At 36.6% G+C, this 19,964-nt stretch overlaps 1 protein-coding gene across 2 annotated transcripts in view; it reads left to right on the top strand.

Moving 5' to 3' along the window:
* ITGA8 (integrin subunit alpha 8) overlaps positions 1-19,964 on the top strand; it is a 149,317-nt gene that overhangs the window by 86,728 nt on the left and 42,625 nt on the right. For both annotated transcript variants that reach the window (XM_069458896.1, XM_069458895.1), the window contains 7 exons: positions 3,286-3,341; positions 3,740-3,894; positions 5,150-5,287; positions 5,794-5,861; positions 7,497-7,644; positions 13,117-13,209; positions 17,664-17,743. In XM_069458896.1, coding sequence (XP_069314997.1) covers positions 3,286-3,341; positions 3,740-3,894; positions 5,150-5,287; positions 5,794-5,861; positions 7,497-7,644; positions 13,117-13,209; positions 17,664-17,743 — 738 coding nt within the window. The remainder of the gene's footprint in view (positions 1-3,285; positions 3,342-3,739; positions 3,895-5,149; positions 5,288-5,793; positions 5,862-7,496; positions 7,645-13,116; positions 13,210-17,663; positions 17,744-19,964) is intronic.

Genomic DNA, 19,964 nt, shown 5'->3' with positions numbered 1-19,964 from the left:
AGGCTGCATTCTTTGACGCATATGTGGCACACTCTGGTATAGAATGTTTTTGTTTTGAACTAGATAATTTTTTCTAAGGGTTTTTAGTTTGGATATTTTTACAAGATTGAAGTGGTTTTAACAGATTATGGGATCTGTTTGGTTTTATGGAAAGAATATTACTTTTTAACAAGGAAATGTCTTTCTTTTCACAAACCATTCTCTTGTTGCATTAAATCCTATTATTAAGATAAAATGCAATTTGCTATGTGGACAAATGTATAATATATCCCTTTACAATTATTTATTGTATTCTACTGCATGTATTTTCTAAAAGATGTTTTATTTTCACATGCAAAAGTTTTGAATGGTGCCTCAGAGTATCAGAAAATAGAAAGTTAACAGCTGGTTCAGTCTAGAATATGTCAAACATGTTTCTTCGATGCTTTTACTTTTTTTTTTTATTCTAGGAATTTAGCTTAGTTTTTCTGAAATGATTGAAAGGCCTCTGTTGATTTTCTTTGCTGTTATTTCTGTCTATATTTGATATAACCTTGTATTGGACATCTGAAAACTATTATGTAAACTCTAATTGGCAAATAGTTCTTGACGTCCATCAATGTGGATTTCTGTGTCTTTCAAACAGCTGTGCAGTTTTATAAGGTATCTTATTGTCATTTCTAAGATAGAAAAAGAAAAAAAAAGGCCAGCTCAATAAATATTAATATAATTGGTTGCTAATCAATTAGAGAAAGAAAAACTATTTAGTGAAAATTTTCATTTTATAAATGTAAAAGTTAGTCACTATCCACTTGTCAAACCTGAAAAAAAACTCTCTAGGTATGAGTGACTTTACATAAAAATCTGATATTTGCTATCATTGAAACAGGATTCAATTGGTAAGAATGAAAATGAATTGCTTTGTACTTTTAAGTCATATTTCACATTTAGCTCATTTCCCTCCTTATCATACTTGGCCATGAGCAGTCACATAACAGAATCATTATTCCAACTATGCTTCTAGTAAGACTAGTGGTAGAGGTCACAGAGTGCCTTGTCTTGCTGACCATATCAGAAGCACTGACCACAAATAGTTTTATTTAGAATTTATGCAATGAGGGACTTTGACTTCATGTTTTTTGTTCCAATCAGATCTATTTAGACTAATGAGCCAAAGTGAATATGACCATAAATTCTAGTTTGAAATTTTAAATCTAATTCAGTAAGTATTGAAAGCATTCCCTGATGACCCAAGTGTACTCTGTAATCAGGTGTATACCTGCAGATGGACCTAATGCTATGATACATATAAAACACATGATATATATAATATATATGACACATATACAATATAATGGTTTTCTAAGTTCAGAATGAATGTATCAATCTGCTACTATAACATGTTGAGATTTTTCTTTATAGATCAGAACAGAGTGCTTGAAAAGTTATGACTTGACAAATTCTTCTCTGCTAAAGACATCTATAAATGGGCAGATTTAGGTCGGAGTGCTATTATCAATAATTCAGGAAGCTGTAGCAGTTATTGTATTAAACTTATGTGAAAAAAGTTAAAGTCATCCAGTTAATGATATCAAAGTAAATTAAACTTTCTCTAAGAAATATAGATTGATATTAACATGTAATTCATAAATCAAGAGTAATCCATCAGCTATAACATCATTAATCAAATATATTCTCACAAAGAGGAACTGATGTTTACTTTTATAGTTTTGATTTATTCCTTTTTCAAAAATGTTATTGTCTTTGAATTGTTAAAAATACTCTATCTAAAATGATTTTAATTAATATGTGTTGATAAGCTCATTACAAATAGGAATTTATCTTATAAAAGCCAATGAGCTTTGTCTACTCAATGTAATGGCAAATAGATTAGAAAGGTCAATGGATGATTTTAACACATAGCCAAGTGCTTCCAAAAGAGTTGGACACAGAAAAATTCTAATTTTAAAAGCCAGACTTACTACAAAATTTAAAAATGTGATTAACTATTGGTTTTTCTTGAATAATTCTAATTGAAGGAAAAATGGGTTGGAATTTGCGATTTCTCTGGGGAAGTGGAATAAACACTTGTAATAGCATAGACATTTCAGGAAACTTTTGGCTTAATGGTATGTGGCAAATTATTTACCCTGAAGGGAGACATTGACTGAGGTCACGGTAGATAGATGAATCCCAGATGTGACACTTTTTCATTATGTTTGACACAGGAAGCTGACACATAATTAAAGTATGATTAGGGATTATTTACTCCTTTGAATTCTGTAGAAATAGTCAAATCATACTATAATATTTTACTAGTAAAAATTTTAAGACTGTCATTAAATCATATGTAAGTATTTTTACTTTCTTAGAAATGCGGAAAGGCCCCATCTCTAATGCTGCCTGTTAGGGCTTGGAATTTTTCAGGAGGGAGGTAAGCACATTCATTCAGCAAACTCAGGCAGAGACAACTGGCCATTTCTCATTCCTTCCATGGCCACAGACTAAAGCCAAGTGCGGGTCATCCTACAAGCCAATGTAGACATTTCCTCGGACTGCAGGGAAATGTCAGCTCATGTTCAAGGCAGAGCTATAAAGTATCTCTCATGGGCCTCTACCCTTTCGTCTTTATACGCACAGCATTCCACCCACCTAGCTTGACACAGCCGCTTTAAGCTTCTTATTCTCTCACTTTCTCCCATTCCTTTTATCCTCTCTCTACCTACAGGCTTCTCCCACCCCTAGCAAGTTTCCACCAAGTTCCATCTTCTTCCAAGCAGAGTGAGTGATTGCAGTTAAGCATACCTTGGTGCCCTGTGCTTCTTAGAATTAAACCCACATTCTTTAGCATGACTTTCAAAGCCCTGTTCCTACCATTTCACCAAGCCAGCCTTACCTCCTACAACCTCCCCAACTTGCTCGGTGCTCCAACTACAATGTCATTAGGTTCCTCAAATGGGGCCATGTTCTTACTCACCTCCAGGTATTCTCTAGCTATTCTCCTGCTGTGCTGCCTAATTCTTCCTTCCCTGACACATGGAAGATATTCATGTGTATTTATTGAATAAAGGCAGAAATTAATTGATTAAATCAACTAATCTCTTGTAATGTTTTTAGCTTCCATATAATAATGTCACCTGTCTCAACTGTATTAGTGTTGTGGAAGATATATGTGAGTGTGTATATTAATAATTAGAAGTATAGAGGAAAAATGATGTATTCATTTCATCTGGGATGAAGTAAAGGAAAATTTCGACTTCAGATTCAAAACTTTATTAACTAATAAATTACTATTATTTTCCATAGCTTTTCTTTAAGAGTATGTGCATCTGTAGCGGGCCAGAGCATTCCAAACACAATAGGTGAGTATGTTTTTACACTCCTATACTGTACTAAGAAAACTGAACAGCAACCATTTCTCTGCATAGACCATTTAAAACTCAAGTGCTTTATAATACCAGGATTCCTATTGCCTTTGTGGAAACTTCTACGTAAATATTACTTCAAAAGTTGGTGATAATATTATCTATACAAAGATATAATTATGAAGAAAATGACAATTTGTATAAAACCATTATAAAAATTTTTTAGCTTATAGAGTGTTTTATAAAATTTTTTCAGTTCATGTATCATGTTTGAGTCTAATAATAAAAAAATTTCCTGAATAAGCGACTTGAAATGGGAATTTATCTGACAGAGCACTGTGTTCACTGAATACTTTTCCTCTCCTGATTATATTTACTTTCTGTCTGTCCTTTAGCTATGGTGGCTGAGGTGCAATTAGATTCCCTGAAACAAAAAGGGGCCATTAAACGAACGCTCTTCCTTGGCAACCATCAGTCCCATCGTGTCTTCCCTCTTGTGATAAAGAGGCAGAAACCCCTCCAGTGCCAGGATTCTATTGTTTACCTTCGAGTAAGTGTTCCAGAAATAACTTTTCTGGCCTTTCACATTCATATCCAAATTCCAACCATTTTTCTCCATTTAACCATCATATGTGTCTGCATAGATCCATCAGTTTATTTCCATTTTCGTAGGAGGAAACTTGATTTGAAGGTCAAATGCTCTCTTCATGACCCTGACTTCAACTAACCTAACGATGTGTTGCTATGAATTTCTAAGGCTTCTTTTTTGTTTTGAACAAAATCTTTATAAGGGCACTCAACTCAGATGGTTTTCATTTCTAGCCACCTCCTCTCCCCAAAACATAAAAGTTCAACATAATTTATGTGAATTTTTCTCCTATGTGAATCTGTCTTGTTAGATTTTATCAATGTGCATTTCAGAGCCAACTCAGGAAAACATTTAGGTATTCAAAGCTTTTATTAAAAGTAATTTTAATTATTTTTTTAAAGCAATGTATTTTTCCAATAACTCCAAAACCTACCATGAAATTTAAAAATTGAAAATATTGACAACATAATGATCTATCTTTGCCTTGGCAGTTGTTGGGCGTGATCATCCATTCTCATTTCCTCTCCTCCTTTACGGAACTTAGCAAGGGGAACCACAGGTTTACAATCACACTCAGGAATGAAGAGTTGGGCACATGACCCTTATGTCTTACAATGGCCTTGATGGGCACGCAACTGAAGGATGACATGTCCTCTATGTCCTTCGTGCTTTCTGCTTGGTGCTCAGCCTTCTCCTAGGGAGGAGTTCTGTTTCTTTTTCCAAGAGAACTTCAAGTGTACTGAAGGTGTTTTGAAGTTCATGCAAGTAAGGGCTTAAAAAGCTATAAGAGAGGAAGGGAACCAAGATACTTTCTTCCTCTGAGCCCAAGAGACTCATACAATGTGGCAACGTCATGAAAACAAAAATCTAAATTCATTATGGGTTTTGTGACATTTATGGTATATAAATGCAATCTTTTACTTTACGAATTGACTGATTCTGTGTGAGTTGCTGAAGGTCTGGAGAACCCAAAAATCACCTTTAGAAGCATCTTTCATTGAAGCCATGACTCTAGATGATTTCATCATGGAATGTATATTAATTACACTGGCTACTATATACTGCATAAATCTGCATGCATCTAAACCTGCTGCAAAGATAATTGCTTCATCATTCACTTTCACTGAATAACATTAAGTGTTCCTTGCCTTTCGTAGACTGACATCTTGCAGCTATTTCATAGAGCCTCTCTGGAGTTTGTGATTATTTTTTCTAGGATGAAACTGAATTCCGAGATAAATTATCTCCAATCAACATTAGTTTGAATTACAGTTTGAATGAATCCACCTTTAAAGAAGGCCTGGAATTGAAACCAATATTGAACTACTACAGGGAAAATGTTGTTAGTGAACAGGTAGGTCACTGGTGATCTTTAATAGCACTTTCTCAAGCAAGCTCTGGAGCGGGGGTGGGGGTGGGGTTGTTCCTGTGGTCTTAAGATGAAAGTCAGCCCCTTTTGTTTTTATTCCTGCACACAGACATGTAACATTCGGGAGTTTTTCCTAATATGTTTTCTGAAACACTGCATCATTGTGTTTTTCAGAAGCCCTTCCTCTTGTGCAACCAAGATTTAATTTGTTCAAAATGTGACTGTAATAGAAGCAACACAGCCTGTAATCCTCAAAACATTCCCAGAGTAGCATTCTTTGCAGACATTTGAGAATGCACTGGAACTGGGCTATTATGTAAACTAGCCTATGTTGGGAGGTCACCATGTTACATAGGATATATTGCTGGGCAGAGTCGTACATAGTGAAATGAAAGCTTTGGTTTAATTTGTGGTATCGTTCAGATTTTTCAAGAGAAAGGATGTGATTCAGGTTTTCCCAGGTTGTTCTGATGCATGTTTGCACAACACAGGCTCACATCCTGGTGGATTGTGGGGAAGACAACCTCTGTGTTCCTGACCTGAAGCTGTCGGCTAGACCGTAAGTCTAAATAAATAAACGTGTGCATTATATTTAATGGAATACAGGTGTTTACTTAAAGCTTCTTAAAGAAGACAGTATACACTTCCAATGACTACAAAAAAAAATATGCTGCGTGAAATTCTTGAGCCTAGCTATGCTTTGGGTTAGCCTGTCGTCTGGGTCAGTTCTTTGTCATTAGTGTCGAGTGACACACCCTAGGATTCTGCCTGGGCCTTTTCATCTTTAGCAAAAGTGAAAAAAAAATGTTTTTGTTAAAAGTAAACTCATCTATGGGGTGGCTTGGGTTATATTTACTCACCTCAGTCAAGCAGGCAAAGGCAGGTTCCAACTACACCTTAACCAAAGTGGTTTCTGCAGCATCCCTTGATTCAAAGTCATCCTTAAAACTGTCAAAATAAAATTAATTTTAATTTACTGGAAAAAAAAAAAAACAACTTACATGGAACTCTATGGAGTAAAGCAGAAGGTGTCACAAAATCAAATAAGAACCAAAGGGCTTTACAGTTGCCAGTCATGGGAAGCCTTACTCCAACACAGGAATTTGTACTACGTTATGTTAATAGAAAGACACAGAACTAAGAGGTAAAACATCCTATGGTAGAAAAAGCAGATTTGTATTCCTTTCTCTCCCAAGAACTATCTCACTGGAGTGTTTGGAATCTGGTAACCCCTCAAGCGGACTTTTCCCAAATTTCTTAACTTACCAAATGTCAGAGGCAATGGCTTTGAGTATGGTTCAAAAGTGGAAGAGGCATTTCCAAATGCTGACGGGTTTGTAGTTCAAAGTGAATTAAGTTTCCTCAGAAGGCCTCAAAATCCTCTATCAGCTGTTTAAGATCTAATTTTATCTATTTCTTCCCTCTTATTACCCACTTTGCGTTACTCTCCCCCTCTTGCTTTCTAAACCATCTCTCTTCCTTTTTTTCCGTGGTTTATTTTCTTCTTAGGGTATTATTTCCAGGGATTTGCCAAAGGTGCCTCATTCAAGCTTGCAAGCCAAATGTTAAATTTGCAGGAATCTTGCTAGCAATTGTTACACATGTTGGTGGCCTGAAATTGATCACAGTGGGTGGATTTACACCATTGGAATCTGACAGTGCTATAAATTAAGACTTTTCTTTTTTGAGAACTGGTTGTTAAACATTTACCAGTACAGCACTCGATGTTTTCCCGCCCTTCTTATCCAGAAATGATTCTTTTGATTCTTCCCATTATCTCTCCATGATAATCCAGCTTTTTTGTCCTGTCTCATATTTACCATTTCCCTTATTTTCCTCCTAGATACATCCTTAATAAAAATATTCATTAAACCAGAGGAGTAGAATTACCTAATAATTCTATTTTTTTTATTTTATTTATTTTTTTTTTTTGAGACAGAATCTCACTCTGTCACCCAGGCTAGAGTGCCGTGGCGTCAGCCTAGCTCACAGCAACCTCAAACTCCTGGGCTCAAGCGATCCTCCTGCCTCAGCCTCCCGAGGAGCTGGGACTACAGGCATGTGCCACCATGCCTGGCTAATTTTTCCTATATATTTTTAGTTGTCCAGCTAATTTCTATTTTTTCAGTAGAGACGGGGTCTTGCTCTTGCTCAGACTGACCTAATAATAATTCTTTTTAAACTGCATTTTCAGAGATAAGCATCAGGTGATCATCGGAGATGAAAATCACCTTATGCTCATAATAAACGCAAGAAATGAAGGCGAAGGAGCCTACGAAGCAGAACTTTTTGTGACGATACCAGAAGAGGCAGATTACGTTGGGATCGAACGCAACAACAAGGTAATGCCGGCCAGTTATCTGAAGTAAAGAGCTAGGGATATTGTTGACGGTAAATAAATGTGAAGTAGGGCCATTTTAACTGAAAGTTGCTTTCTACATAAAAGAGAGCAAAATGGTACCCGTTAGAACGCCGACGGGGAACGCACGAGGCCCCGAACAGGCGGAAAGAAGTTTACTTCAACACGAGCAAAGGCACGGGCGCAAGCAAAGATGGCGTCAGCCCTGAAATGACGGGCGTCTGGGGCTTTTATAGCCGGGTTTGGGCGGGCTCTCAAAGGGGTGGAGTTTGGGCGGGCCCTCAAAGTGGGTGGGGCCAGTTTAAAGGGAACGGTCCCATGGAACCTCCCACCAGCCTCTGGGTTCAGCCTAACAGTACCTCACTTTGTTACATGGTCATAGCAATGAACCAGCTAGGGGGATGGGCTTGCACAGAATTAATATCTTTCTTCGCCACAGTGCAAAGATAAATTGGCCAAAGACAGAGCTGAAGCAAGGAAGAGAACAAAACTGGCTAAAAGAAGCAGTTTACCAGTGTGATGGATCAGCTAAATTCCCCAGCTAAATTCTCTTGTCCTCGCTGGCTTTTCTAGCCTTGTGTTGAGTTCCTTTCAGTTTCCAGCGGCGGTCGGAGTCCTGGTTTTCATTATCGGTTGGGGAAGAAGATCCAACCATTCCCCGCTGGGCACTGATAACAGCCTGGAAGGGAAACAAGTTCATTTTTCTTTCTTCTTGGTCCACCTTGTTGGAATGATGACCAGGAAGAGCCTGGCCTTCCTCATGTGCCAATGCTCAATGCCACTATTTATTAAAATGGCAACAGGGCTATTTATAATCTTTCCTTTTATTATCGGAACATGAATCTTCCTACTCAAAGTATACTTAGGTTCTGCAGTGTTCTTAATCACTTGGTCTAGAAAACCATTATAAAGACATTATGGAATAATAGAGAGAGTCCCTCAGATTCAGAAATATATAGAATCACAATTAAGGGTAAAGACCAAATTTTACATTTCTTTCACAGGACTAATAACATCATAGATGCTCCTTAAATATTTGCTGATAGATTTATTCGTTTAACTAAAATTTATTAAATGACTCCTAGTTTCCAAATACTGCATCCTCTGAGGACCTTGATGGAATATTAGAATATTGAACATTCTAATGATTGAATATCGTAACCAAATGTAATTCCTCCAAAGAGATGTTAACAAACTGTGGTGATGTTGGTGTTTTTAAGGCATTTAAAAACTTAGGGAATATAAAATTCTCTAGTCACACTTCTAGTCTCATGGTTTTTTGTTTTAGTTGAATTATCTTCTCAATAAAAAAAGAAATCTAGTTGAGTAACAATCAAGTATCTTGCCAGTCATTTAAAATTGTAATTAAGTTTCTGTTGAAGAAATTTATAGAAAAAATATCTCCAAACCCATCCAGCTGTATACATTAAATAGGCATAGAGCTTTATGTATGTCAGTCATATCTCAATAAAGGGGTTTTAAAAAATAATCCAAAAATGTTCTAACTCTTCCATGTTAGCAGTGATCTTGAATACAGTGGAAAAATCATTCCACTTCTTTTCAAGAGTGTTTGCAACTCTCCAGCCTGCTTTTATTTCTCTTCTATTTCAAACATGAAAATCAATTTAAACCCTAATTTCTCCAGTGAATGGTTTACAATTATCCCATGTTCTTATTTTTTTAATTATGTGATTTTATCCTCATTTCTCTATAAAGTCACTTCAAGATTTAAAAAATAAGAATCAATGGAGCACTTATACATACAACTTACAAAGATGATGATTAATAATTATTTTGAATTTAAAATGTCATCTTATAATAAAATCTCTACCAGTAAAAAAAAAGAAAAAAGAAAAATATCACCTACAAATACTTCCATGCAACTAATACATAAACAAATGCAAAAATAAAGCTCAAGTATGTCATTTTTTAAAATGTTTCAGGGTTCCATTTGTATTTTTATTTCAATTCCCTTGTTGTCATTCCAACCCTGACTTTATTAAACAAAGCGTCTATTCTGAAATATTCTTCTTTCAGCAAAACATCCCATTTACTGTTCACTTTGTTGCATGGAAAACATGGGAGAGAGCTTATCATTCTATCTTTGGCCAGAAACATTACAACAGACATTACCCATAATCTCAAACGAATCCCTAACTATTTTTTTTCCTCCATCAATTTCCCTTGGGCAGAGAGTTAGTCTTTGAATTTTACATGGCTAAGCCACATGCCAAGTTCTTCTTTGTTTTCAAGCAGTTTGAGGTTTGTGTACCTTTTTATTTAAACTCAGTTCAAGCTGTTTTTTTACAAACAATTTTTTCTCAAGGGGAAAAGTCTTAGGAATTATCTGATTGTAAGTTTTGCTGTTCTTTGGTTGAGATTCAACTTTCAGAAAATGTCGATGTTAATCATCTCTTTAGAAACCATAATTGAGCCAGCCTTTGTATTTCCCTTCGGTGACCTTTCTCCTAAATTTTTTCTAGGAATAAAAGTCTATGTGCTTCATCTTTATTGTTATCATCATCATTATTTTTTTTTAACATATATGTAACATAAAATGCATCATTTTAACCATTTTTAAAGGTACCGTTCGGTGGCATTGCATTCACTTTGCTATGCAACCATCACCATTATCCATCTTCAGAACTTTTTTATCCCAAGCGGAAACTCTGTACCCCTTAAAAATAATTCCCCATTGCTCCCTGTCCCCAGGCCCTGGCAAGCACTATTCTGCTTTCTGCCTTTATGAGTTTGGCTATTCTGGGGACCTCACACTCATCTCCCTTCAATCTCGAACAGCCACCTCCCTTCCACCACGTCCATAACTAGACTCTTGGTCTTCCCTCGGTCACGCCCCTCTTCCCCGCATCTCCTATCTCCGAGAATGGCACCAGCATCCCCCTGTTTTCTAAAGCCTAAAGTGAGTCCTAAATCTTCTGCCTTCTCTCCATCCGCATGCCACCATCACCACCTTCACCCAGGCTGTCATGATCCTTTGCCCAGATTATTGCGAGTCCCTTGCTTTATCTCAGCATCTGTCTGCCTGCAGCCCCTTCCCTGCAGAGACAACCATCTTTGCAAAATGCAAACCTGAGTATGTCACTCTCTGGCTTAAAACCTCACCAGCTCCCCATTGCTTTTAGGATAAGATCCAAATCCTTAAGGAGCCTGGGAGGCCCTTAATGACATCATCCCTGCTCACCGCCTCAGCTTCATGGCTACTTGTTGATTCTTTCCTTTACCCTGACGCTCTAAATTCCAGCTGGACTGAATTTCTTTTCAGTGCCTGCACGCCCCTCTGCTCTCACCACAGATAGCTTGTTCCGACTGTTCCTTCTTCCCGACACACCAACTCTACTCCCTCATCCTCTTTATCTACCTTACTTCTACTTCTTTCTACTCATCTTTCAAATAATAATTGAGACTTACTAATAGCTGAGGCATAATAGTAGTCGAAACTGTTCACGATTATTGAACAGTTGCTATGGGCTGGGTACTGTTCTAAGTTCTTGCATGTATTTAATTTATTTAATCCTCATAACAGCCTCTGGAAAAACTGCTCTCATTGTCCCTATTTTATGGATAAAAAGAAATTAAGTAACATGCACAAGGGTGTGCCATTATTATGTAGCAGAAACAAGATTCAAACGTCAGCTTTAGGTCCAGGCCCCTGTTCTTAACCACCGATCTGCACTGCCACCAGCTTAGATGCAACTTCTTCCAAGATGCCTTCTCTGATTGCTTGAATCTATGCACATGTCTTCCCTTTCCTTTGCCATTATTTATTTCTCCTATCATAAAACGTACCAAACTCTACTGTAATTGCGTGTTTCCATTGCTTGTTACAGTTGCTTATAATTACTTGTTATAATTGTTACAATAATTAAAAATTCAGTGAGGAGAAGTGGTCTTATGTATCAGGGCCTGTAAATAGCAGGGCCACAGTTAATATTTTTAGTGAATGAATAATACTGAGCTATAAATGGATTAGAACAAGAATGTCCCTGGAACTGCAGAAGAAAATAATCTAGAAATATCTAGAAAAACAGTCATTGTTTCACAAGAGAGAGGAAGTAAAGGTTAAAAAAAGAAAAGGGCAGGAGGGTGTGAGAAGGAGAAAAGAGCTTTGATTGATGGCAAAGAACTATTTCTATGAATAGAAAGCTGGAAAAAATATACATTTAACTTTCAGCCTTTAGGTAAGATAAAAAATACTTACTGTAGAAACTAAATCCTTGAATTATATTCAAAGGACACATGGGGACTTTTGAAAGCTTTTGCTGGGTGGTTCTCTTCTATTTTTGTGATTGAGTTAGTAATCCCAACACAAAACATCTCTGCATTGTTAAGGTTAGTTATGGGTCCTTAAGAAGTTGAATATATGTTTTAAAACTCCCTTTGCAAAAAAAGAATATGTTACTAGCTTTTTGAAAATATGCATCTGAGCTCCTTCAGCATAACCAATACGACATTCAGGGTATTTGGAGAGAGTGTTCTTAAGTAGGACCTCCAGACATCAGTGATTCACTCCTTTCCCATTAATTAAAACAGAACTTTCCTTGTGTGTGGCTACCTGGGTGATCCTGGGAAGAGGATTTTAAAGTTAGTTACGTGCTTTACCCAAAGCAGAGAAGGGCCGGAGTGTTTGGCGGTTAGGCTTTGAAGTATGGAAAAAGAACCGAGGTGGAGAGTGAGGGGTGGATTTCTGGGCAGCTAGGAGTGCACGAGGACACAGGGTGGATCTGGGAGCAGAGAGCTCTCTTCTGCACAACCTTGAAACCTTATCCAGCAGTTAGTTCCAAGGACCTCTTCAAACTTGAGCTTTCACAAACTTCAATCAGAATAGGATATGAGGGGAGGGGGAGAAGATCAGAAGTACTGGTTAAATATAAAGGTGTTCTCTTTATATATTTGAAGGATTGAACAAAATTGATTGTGTTATCTCAAAATGGGACCATGGAATGTAGAAATTTGTGTTCAAGGCAATTTTCTTGCAAATGGTCATTGAGTGTTATAATCATCTGTGCATATTAATGTCATTTTGTTTTTGCAACACTAACCTAAGGAATACATTTGTTTACTCATGTCTAATTATTTGTGATCTTCATGCCCTGGGTTTCATGTTAACACTGGTGAAAATAAGGAACATAAATACTGTATTAAGCATTGTCATCCTCAATGAAACACAATAAATGTATTTACCATCCCAATACATTTCTTCTTAAAATTTAACTTCTACCTTTTTCTCTCAAGTTTCTCTTCTGAGCTAATGGTCACAAATTAATCTTTGTGCACAGTTGTCCACACAGGTGTTTGACATCAGGAGCCCACCCTCCCCCCCACCCCCCCACCCCCCCACCCCCCCCACCCCCTCCCCAGGTCCCCAGCATTGCTTTTGTGATGTAATTGATTCTGGCACCCCTGAACTCCATGCTGGTGTTCTTTCCTCTTGTAGGAATTGCGACCACTGAGCTGTGAGTACAAGATGGAAAATGTAACCAGGATGGTGGTGTGTGACCTCGGGAACCCTATGGTGGCTGGAACAAATGTAAGAGAAAACCAGAAGTACTTGCTGATTTCCTTCCACCTGAATTTTGCAGAGAACTAATGGAAAGTTTCCAATTAGCACTCAGCAAGTCAGCACATGGCAGCTAAAACAAATTAGGCAGGAAATTACCAGGGTAGTGGGATTTAGCATTCTAACCTACATGGAGCAAATAATCTCAGGTTAAAAACACAAAAAGATGCATACTTTTATATGCTTTCTCTTTAGACATTACTCTTATGTGTCTTTTAGTTACAACAAATCTATGAAGACTTTCTTTTACTATAGAATTTTTTCTTCAAATATTTTTTCTTTGAATTTAGCTACAGAGTCTTTCTTTGAATTTAAAAATAAATACAGTGGAAAGTAAATGACTTTAAAAATAACCTAATTAAAGCAAAGACCTCAACAAAGATAATTAAATTAACTTTTATTTTCAATATACAATTAACTTTTATTTCCAATACACCTCCTATATGAATATCATTCACAGTATTTCCATATTAAAAAATATTACCATAATGCACTTTTTAAGTTAGCTTTACCAGGTTTATATTTTCCATTATCTTACTTGAAGAATAGTATAAAAAATTGTTGGTAGCTTTGTAGCAAGGGGAAAAAAATGTTAATAATGATCTCCAACATGCTTGTGAAAAAATAGGAGTTGTTTCTCCTCCTCCTCCTCCTCTTCCTCCTCCTCCTTTTTGTTTCCAGGTTTTAAAACTTTCCATTCAGGATTACATGTGGACAATAAATTTATTTTATGCAATTGCAGTTTAAGTATACTCATGGTACCTTCTTGTACTAAATATGACAGTAGCAATTATTTTATGAAGTCATAAATCAGACAAAAATTCTGAAGTCTGCAAGTACTAATAATGAAATCTTGCATAAATTGAACATACAGATTCTTCTACTTAAAATTAGGTGTTTATTTATGGGTGAAATGGCCTGTTTGGAAAAAAAATTCATGAAAAGTTATAATTGTAGGCTTGTATTAAAATAACTTCCCAAAGCATATTCCAAAGAGCGTTAGTCCTTTGAGTTAAGGCTTTCAAAGGGAATTCTGTAGTCACTGCTAAGTATATATCCTTCCCTGGGAAATTCGGGTACACATTTGTTTTTTAAAGGTGCTGATCAGTCTTCTAGTAAATAAATCTCTTAGCCCAATGTTTTACACGTTTACTTGAGCATTTGAAGCTATTCTCAAGTAATACCTGTTCCCAATTTATATTTTAGGATATTAAGCTAGAATAATAATATTGTTCTATTACATTATAACATTGCATTGATCTTGGGCATTTAAAAAAATGTGCTAAACTGTAGTCCATTAAACTTACTTCTTAGGTCAAAAATAAGTAAATATTTAAATGAAAGGTAAATTCCTCTAATAGATTATAATTGGTTACTGTGGATTGACTGTCTTTCGTGTTATAAACTCATCACTGGGGGTCAGGAGGTCCATTTTATGTCATTTTATTGAATTTTCAGAACAACCCTATGAATCAAATATTTCCTCCATTTTATAGATGAGGAAACTGAGGCAAAGAGAAGTCAAATGAATTGCCCAAAGTCCTACAGGTGATGAAAGTCACAATCAGAGTTCAAACCAGGCCTGAGCACAAAGCCCATGTTCTATGCAGTCCCCAAAATTGTGAAAAGTACTCAGAGGAAAACTAACGAATAACAGAGGATACTTTAAAATGAAGCCATGGAAGATACAATGGAAGGTCTAAGCTGAGATATTAGAACGCTTTTTATCAGAATCCTTTTACCTAAGAGCTAATGAATCCTTTTGCCAGTTTTCAAGAAGAATCCTACCACCTAATTGGATATGAGGAGGTTGACGTAAGGCCAAAGAGAAAAATGCATTGACATGCTAGCAACAAACAGTGTCAGCGTCTGTAGGTGACAGGTCCCTCGTTCCTTTCTCAGTATTAGGAGTGCGACATTTAGACCAGAGATCATCTAAGATCATCAATAACTAAGGATGAACTTGAAACAAAAACTGGCCACCAATGTCATTCAAAGTGGCGGAGAAGTGGCAGTGTGGTCTGAACCACGAATGTGTTTATGTGAAAGGATGCCAATCCATTTTACCAGCAAATAATCTTTAGAAGTCAGAAAAGTAAATTGTTTATATTCATTTATCTCTGAGGTCTATAGTCGAAGAAACCTAATAGCTTTCTTATCTCACCCTTTAATGCCCTTAAACACATCAAATTTTATTGCATTCTGTTTTGTTATAAAACACTTTGATTTATTTATTTCTTCATTTTGTACTTTAAAAAGAAGACTCTTAGTGGAGTGTAGTAAAATTCCAACTGTAAAAGCAGCCCTAAATATTAAAAATGCCTCATAAATCACCAGGAATATCTGTTTCCATTCCAATATATTTAAAAAATAGTTTCCAAGTGACTTCTTATTAAACATTCAAGGTAGTATTCAGAAGTTTTTCTTTCTGATTTTTAAATAGTAAAATCATTTTCATATAGTAGCTATGGTAATATAAAATATTTATATGCCAATAAGATTCATAACAACTTGCAAATTTTCTCAAGCAGGAAAATGAAAGAAAATGATAGGTCTAACAAAGACTTTAGAATCCATGGCCCAGAGACCTGGTGTTTGGTACCAGTTAAGAACACATTCACACCTCTAACAGGTATGAACTCGTCATGCCTTCATAGTGTCTTCACCCCATGCTGAATGGCTGTGCAGTGAAGACCAACGTTAGCAGCCTCCATCGCAATGTAGTAAGACTCCCATCACTGGAAGTGTGCAAACAAGGGCACACGCTCATCATTCTTTCCACAATTTGTCTTGGACCCTTTCTATATGCCTGCTCCTATGCTAAAGTCTGACAAGATAAAGATGAAATTAAACAATCCCCATTCAATAAGAAACTCAAAATTAGCAATATCATAGATTCCATGATGGAAGAGTAGCAAAGAAGGAAACCAAGAATAAAGAGGAAAAACTTTCTGCCTGGCCTAGCCTGTAGGATCAGAGGATGGATTGCAGGAGATACCTCTTGTCCTGAGCTTTCAAGCATGAGTAGGAGTTCTTTAAGCAGAAAGAGCAGGAAAAAGCCAAAAGCCTTCTAAAGAAGAGAGAAAGGGTACATACAGAAACCTGATAGAAAATTGCTCCTTTGGAATGATAAAAGAAATTCATCATTGAATGATGGGGCATAAGGGTGCACATGCTTTATAACTAAGACACATCTGGGTTTAAACACCAGCTATGCTTTTTACCAGCTGAGATACCTTGAGCAAGTTACATTGGAATGAGAAAACACCTACTTGTAGGAATTTCTGGAGCAATATGATGATATAAGAAATGCAAAGTCACTAGGGCAGTGCATGGCTCGTAGCACATCAGTAAGGGCCGGTGAGATGCTGACAATGACTTACCATAAAGATGATCATTTATTATTAGTTCATGTTATTACTGATTTATATTAACACAAGTGTTTGTTACTGGTTTTATTCTCATACTGAAGTGGCTGAGATTTCAGATTCTGAAGTCAGCTTGCAGGGATTTAAATTCCAACTTGGTAGTTTATTTGCTCTGCACCTGGAGCAAGGCACTTAATCTCTCTAATCCTCAGATTGCTGCCCGATTGCATAATGTCAATGATAACAGTACCTACCTCAGAGTGAGTGTCATGGTTACATGAGATAATGCATGGAAAGTATAGTACAGAGCTTGGGAGAGAAAGTACATCATCTGATACACATGTTAGCTATTATTTTTACTTCTTTATTTATATCATTGTTGGATTTAGTTCTCTCCCTGTTTTTATCTATTTTCAAATTATAAAAATAATAAGAGCAGTTTTAAAAATTTAGAAAAGAAAAGAGAAAAATAATCCATATAACCATAAATTTAATCTGACAACATATTATTCTGGAATATTTTCTTATAGTACATCCTCATTCCTGTACAGTAATTTTTCCATTTATAGACTTTTAAAAATGTGCCTGAAACACATGGCACGTAGAACATTGTAACCTTTATTTGTCATTGGTCATTACACATTGGAAGCATTTTTCATATTGTTGCATTGACTTCACAGCTACGACTTAATGACTACATGAATGTCCACCCAACAGAAGCATCTTAGTTTTCTAAATCAATCTCCTCTCATATATTTGGGTTGTTTTCAATTTAGTGCATAAGGAAGAGAGCCAGAGAAGAGTTGGTGCAATAATAAATGGAGAGAGAGAACCAAAATGTATAGTAACCTGAACCTTCTGGGCCCCGCAATGTCCTTGCGTGACTTCCTCTTGGCTCTCAGCCACCCGGGGCAGAAGCAGAAAAAAAGGACAATCACAGCGACCCAGGGTGGGGTTTTGCAGAGATGACTTAGAAAAGATTTTTATGCTGTGTCAAAGGTCCCTCCCATGTGTTAACTTTGTATTTTGTGTGATTTTTATTTTTTTTATTTTTAGTATTCTCTGGGCCTCCGCTTTGCAGTTCCACGTCTTGAGAAAACAAATATGAGCATTAACTTCAATCTCCAAATCAGAAGGTTAGACCTTTAAATGCCTACAGTCTTGACAGCGCCCGATGATGACATTACGATCCAGAATGAAATGATGTCATTTGTCATGGTCCTTCCCCTTAAAAGCTCTTCTGAAATTAGAACCCAAATTTTCACAGCCCGTTTCTTCTTTGTTTTTCTCAGTTATTTTTGGTTGTTTCAATATTTTGGGTTTTGAAAAAGAGATTCCATTATGCAGGCTAAGTTATGAGATAGTAAAATTTCGTCCTGGGCAACCTCCTACCAGCTTCACCTCTGCTTTTGCTTGTTCCAAGGCATGTGCCCTCCCGCCCTCCCCTAACCCAACCCGCCACACCCTCAGCTGGGTGTCAGCCACTACCTGAGAACAAAATCTCTGCAAAGATTTTGCATTTGCCATCTTGGAGTCTCCTAATTTTCAAAAATGAATGAGTATGTAAAGCATCAAATTTCTCAAACACACATTATAGAGATAAAAGTGTTTGAGAATACAGTATTTGAGTACAATGCAAATACTAGGGTGTTTGAGAGGTCAGCGTTTATCTGCATGCTTTGCTGACAGACCCCAAGGATGTAAATAAGCATTTATTTACATTAAATGCCTGTTTCCACAAACAAAAGCCAAAAGAGAAATGGGCTTTGTAAGTTAGTAAACTTAAAATATTTCCTGTGACCAAATATTTGCATTAAATGGTCTCTCCATGCCCTCACTCTGTATGACATAAACATTTTCCTCCCGGTGTAGAGCGGGTGTCCGATTGCAATTCCCACGTGCAAACACATCTTCGCCAACATCCTTGAAGTTGCTTCCTTAGTAACAGTGAAATAAGCACTGTGTTATCTTTACTGATGTTGCAAAGACCACAGAAAACATAAAGGGAATGTTCAAAAATAGGAAATAGGAAATCGAAAGGAAAAAGAAAATAGCGTCGGAGGAATGAAGTGAAAAACATGTTTATCCTTGGTGTATAACATAGGGTGTAGTTGTATAGAGGAAATTCATTGTTCTTTGCGTAGAACGAGCACCGATGGTATAAATAGCTCAGCATCCACAGCAGTGATGTATTGCTTGTTTGGATGTAGCAGTGCTATCAGTGAAGGAGGTTTCCTTCCAGGAAAGAGGTCAAGGAAGCATTTAAGTTATATAGCAAGCCTGGTTCCTTTCTTACCAGGAGATTTTTTTTTTTTTTTTTTTTTTTGGCCCCACTAGTATGCAGTAGCAAGTGTCATGGAAATCTGGGTGACAGAAAATGATTTTGATTAGCCAGACAGAAGGTCTGGACTCCAAATCTGCCATTGTTCTTGCTGTATTTCAAAACAGCCTCCAGAAGTCTCCTATTAGACTTATGTTCAAAGATGATCTCAATGTTTGACATCTATTTACATAGTCAGGGTATTGTGTGAAATGAAAATTGTGCTATTTAAGCTACTTGGAAACAAAACACAGTAGAATCATGCAATAATTGAAATGACACTTTGGTGTTTCATAATTCTAATTGCCATTGCTGCAAAGCAGTTGTGAAATAGAACAAAATTTGGTTAATCTGTAGAATGATTTTTATATTTAAATTTATGAATTAAAGAGTTACCTGTAATATATTTGGAACCATAAACTCTCAATAAGTAAAATTACTTCATCACTTCTTAGTGGTTAGAATTCAGAATCCTGCCTTTAAAAAAAACCAAATAAAAAAATAACTTTTTGGTTTACCAGCACTCTCCAGATTTGATAATAAAATGGCCTGGACATCGAGGTTCAAACTTTGGTGAACAAGTCCTTCTAGGCTCAGTCAGAAGCTTAGTGATGATATCCCAAGCTCTAACAATGTGATGGTGGTAATTGGCAGGTTCTGACCAATTTGATGATGAAAAAAAAGGAGGTTGTCTTTTCTTAATGAGACCTGAATATAAACATGACCTGCTATTGGTGATGTGACCATATCTCAGTTTTCTAAAAGCTGCCTAATGCTTTTGGTGACTTCGATGGAAGCACAATAGGACAATAATGCAGATGGCAGCTGCCTCCAAAGCTCAGTTACTGGTTGAGCCTCTTGTGAGGCATGTTAATTTTCCTTATAGCACGAACTACTCAACACGTGCATTTTTTAGAAGTTAAGTTCCGTATCTAATTATATTTGCTTGAGAGGAAAAACAACCACCAGACTTAAAAAATAATTTTGCCACTGTTCAAAGAAGTATTATTAGATGCACACCTTCTATCTTGAGACTC

This window comes from Eulemur rufifrons, chromosome 25, assembly GCF_041146395.1.
Source record: "Eulemur rufifrons isolate Redbay chromosome 25, OSU_ERuf_1, whole genome shotgun sequence".
NCBI classification, from domain to species: domain Eukaryota; kingdom Metazoa; phylum Chordata; class Mammalia; order Primates; family Lemuridae; genus Eulemur; species Eulemur rufifrons.
This window is presented reverse-complemented; position numbering and strand designations above follow the sequence as displayed.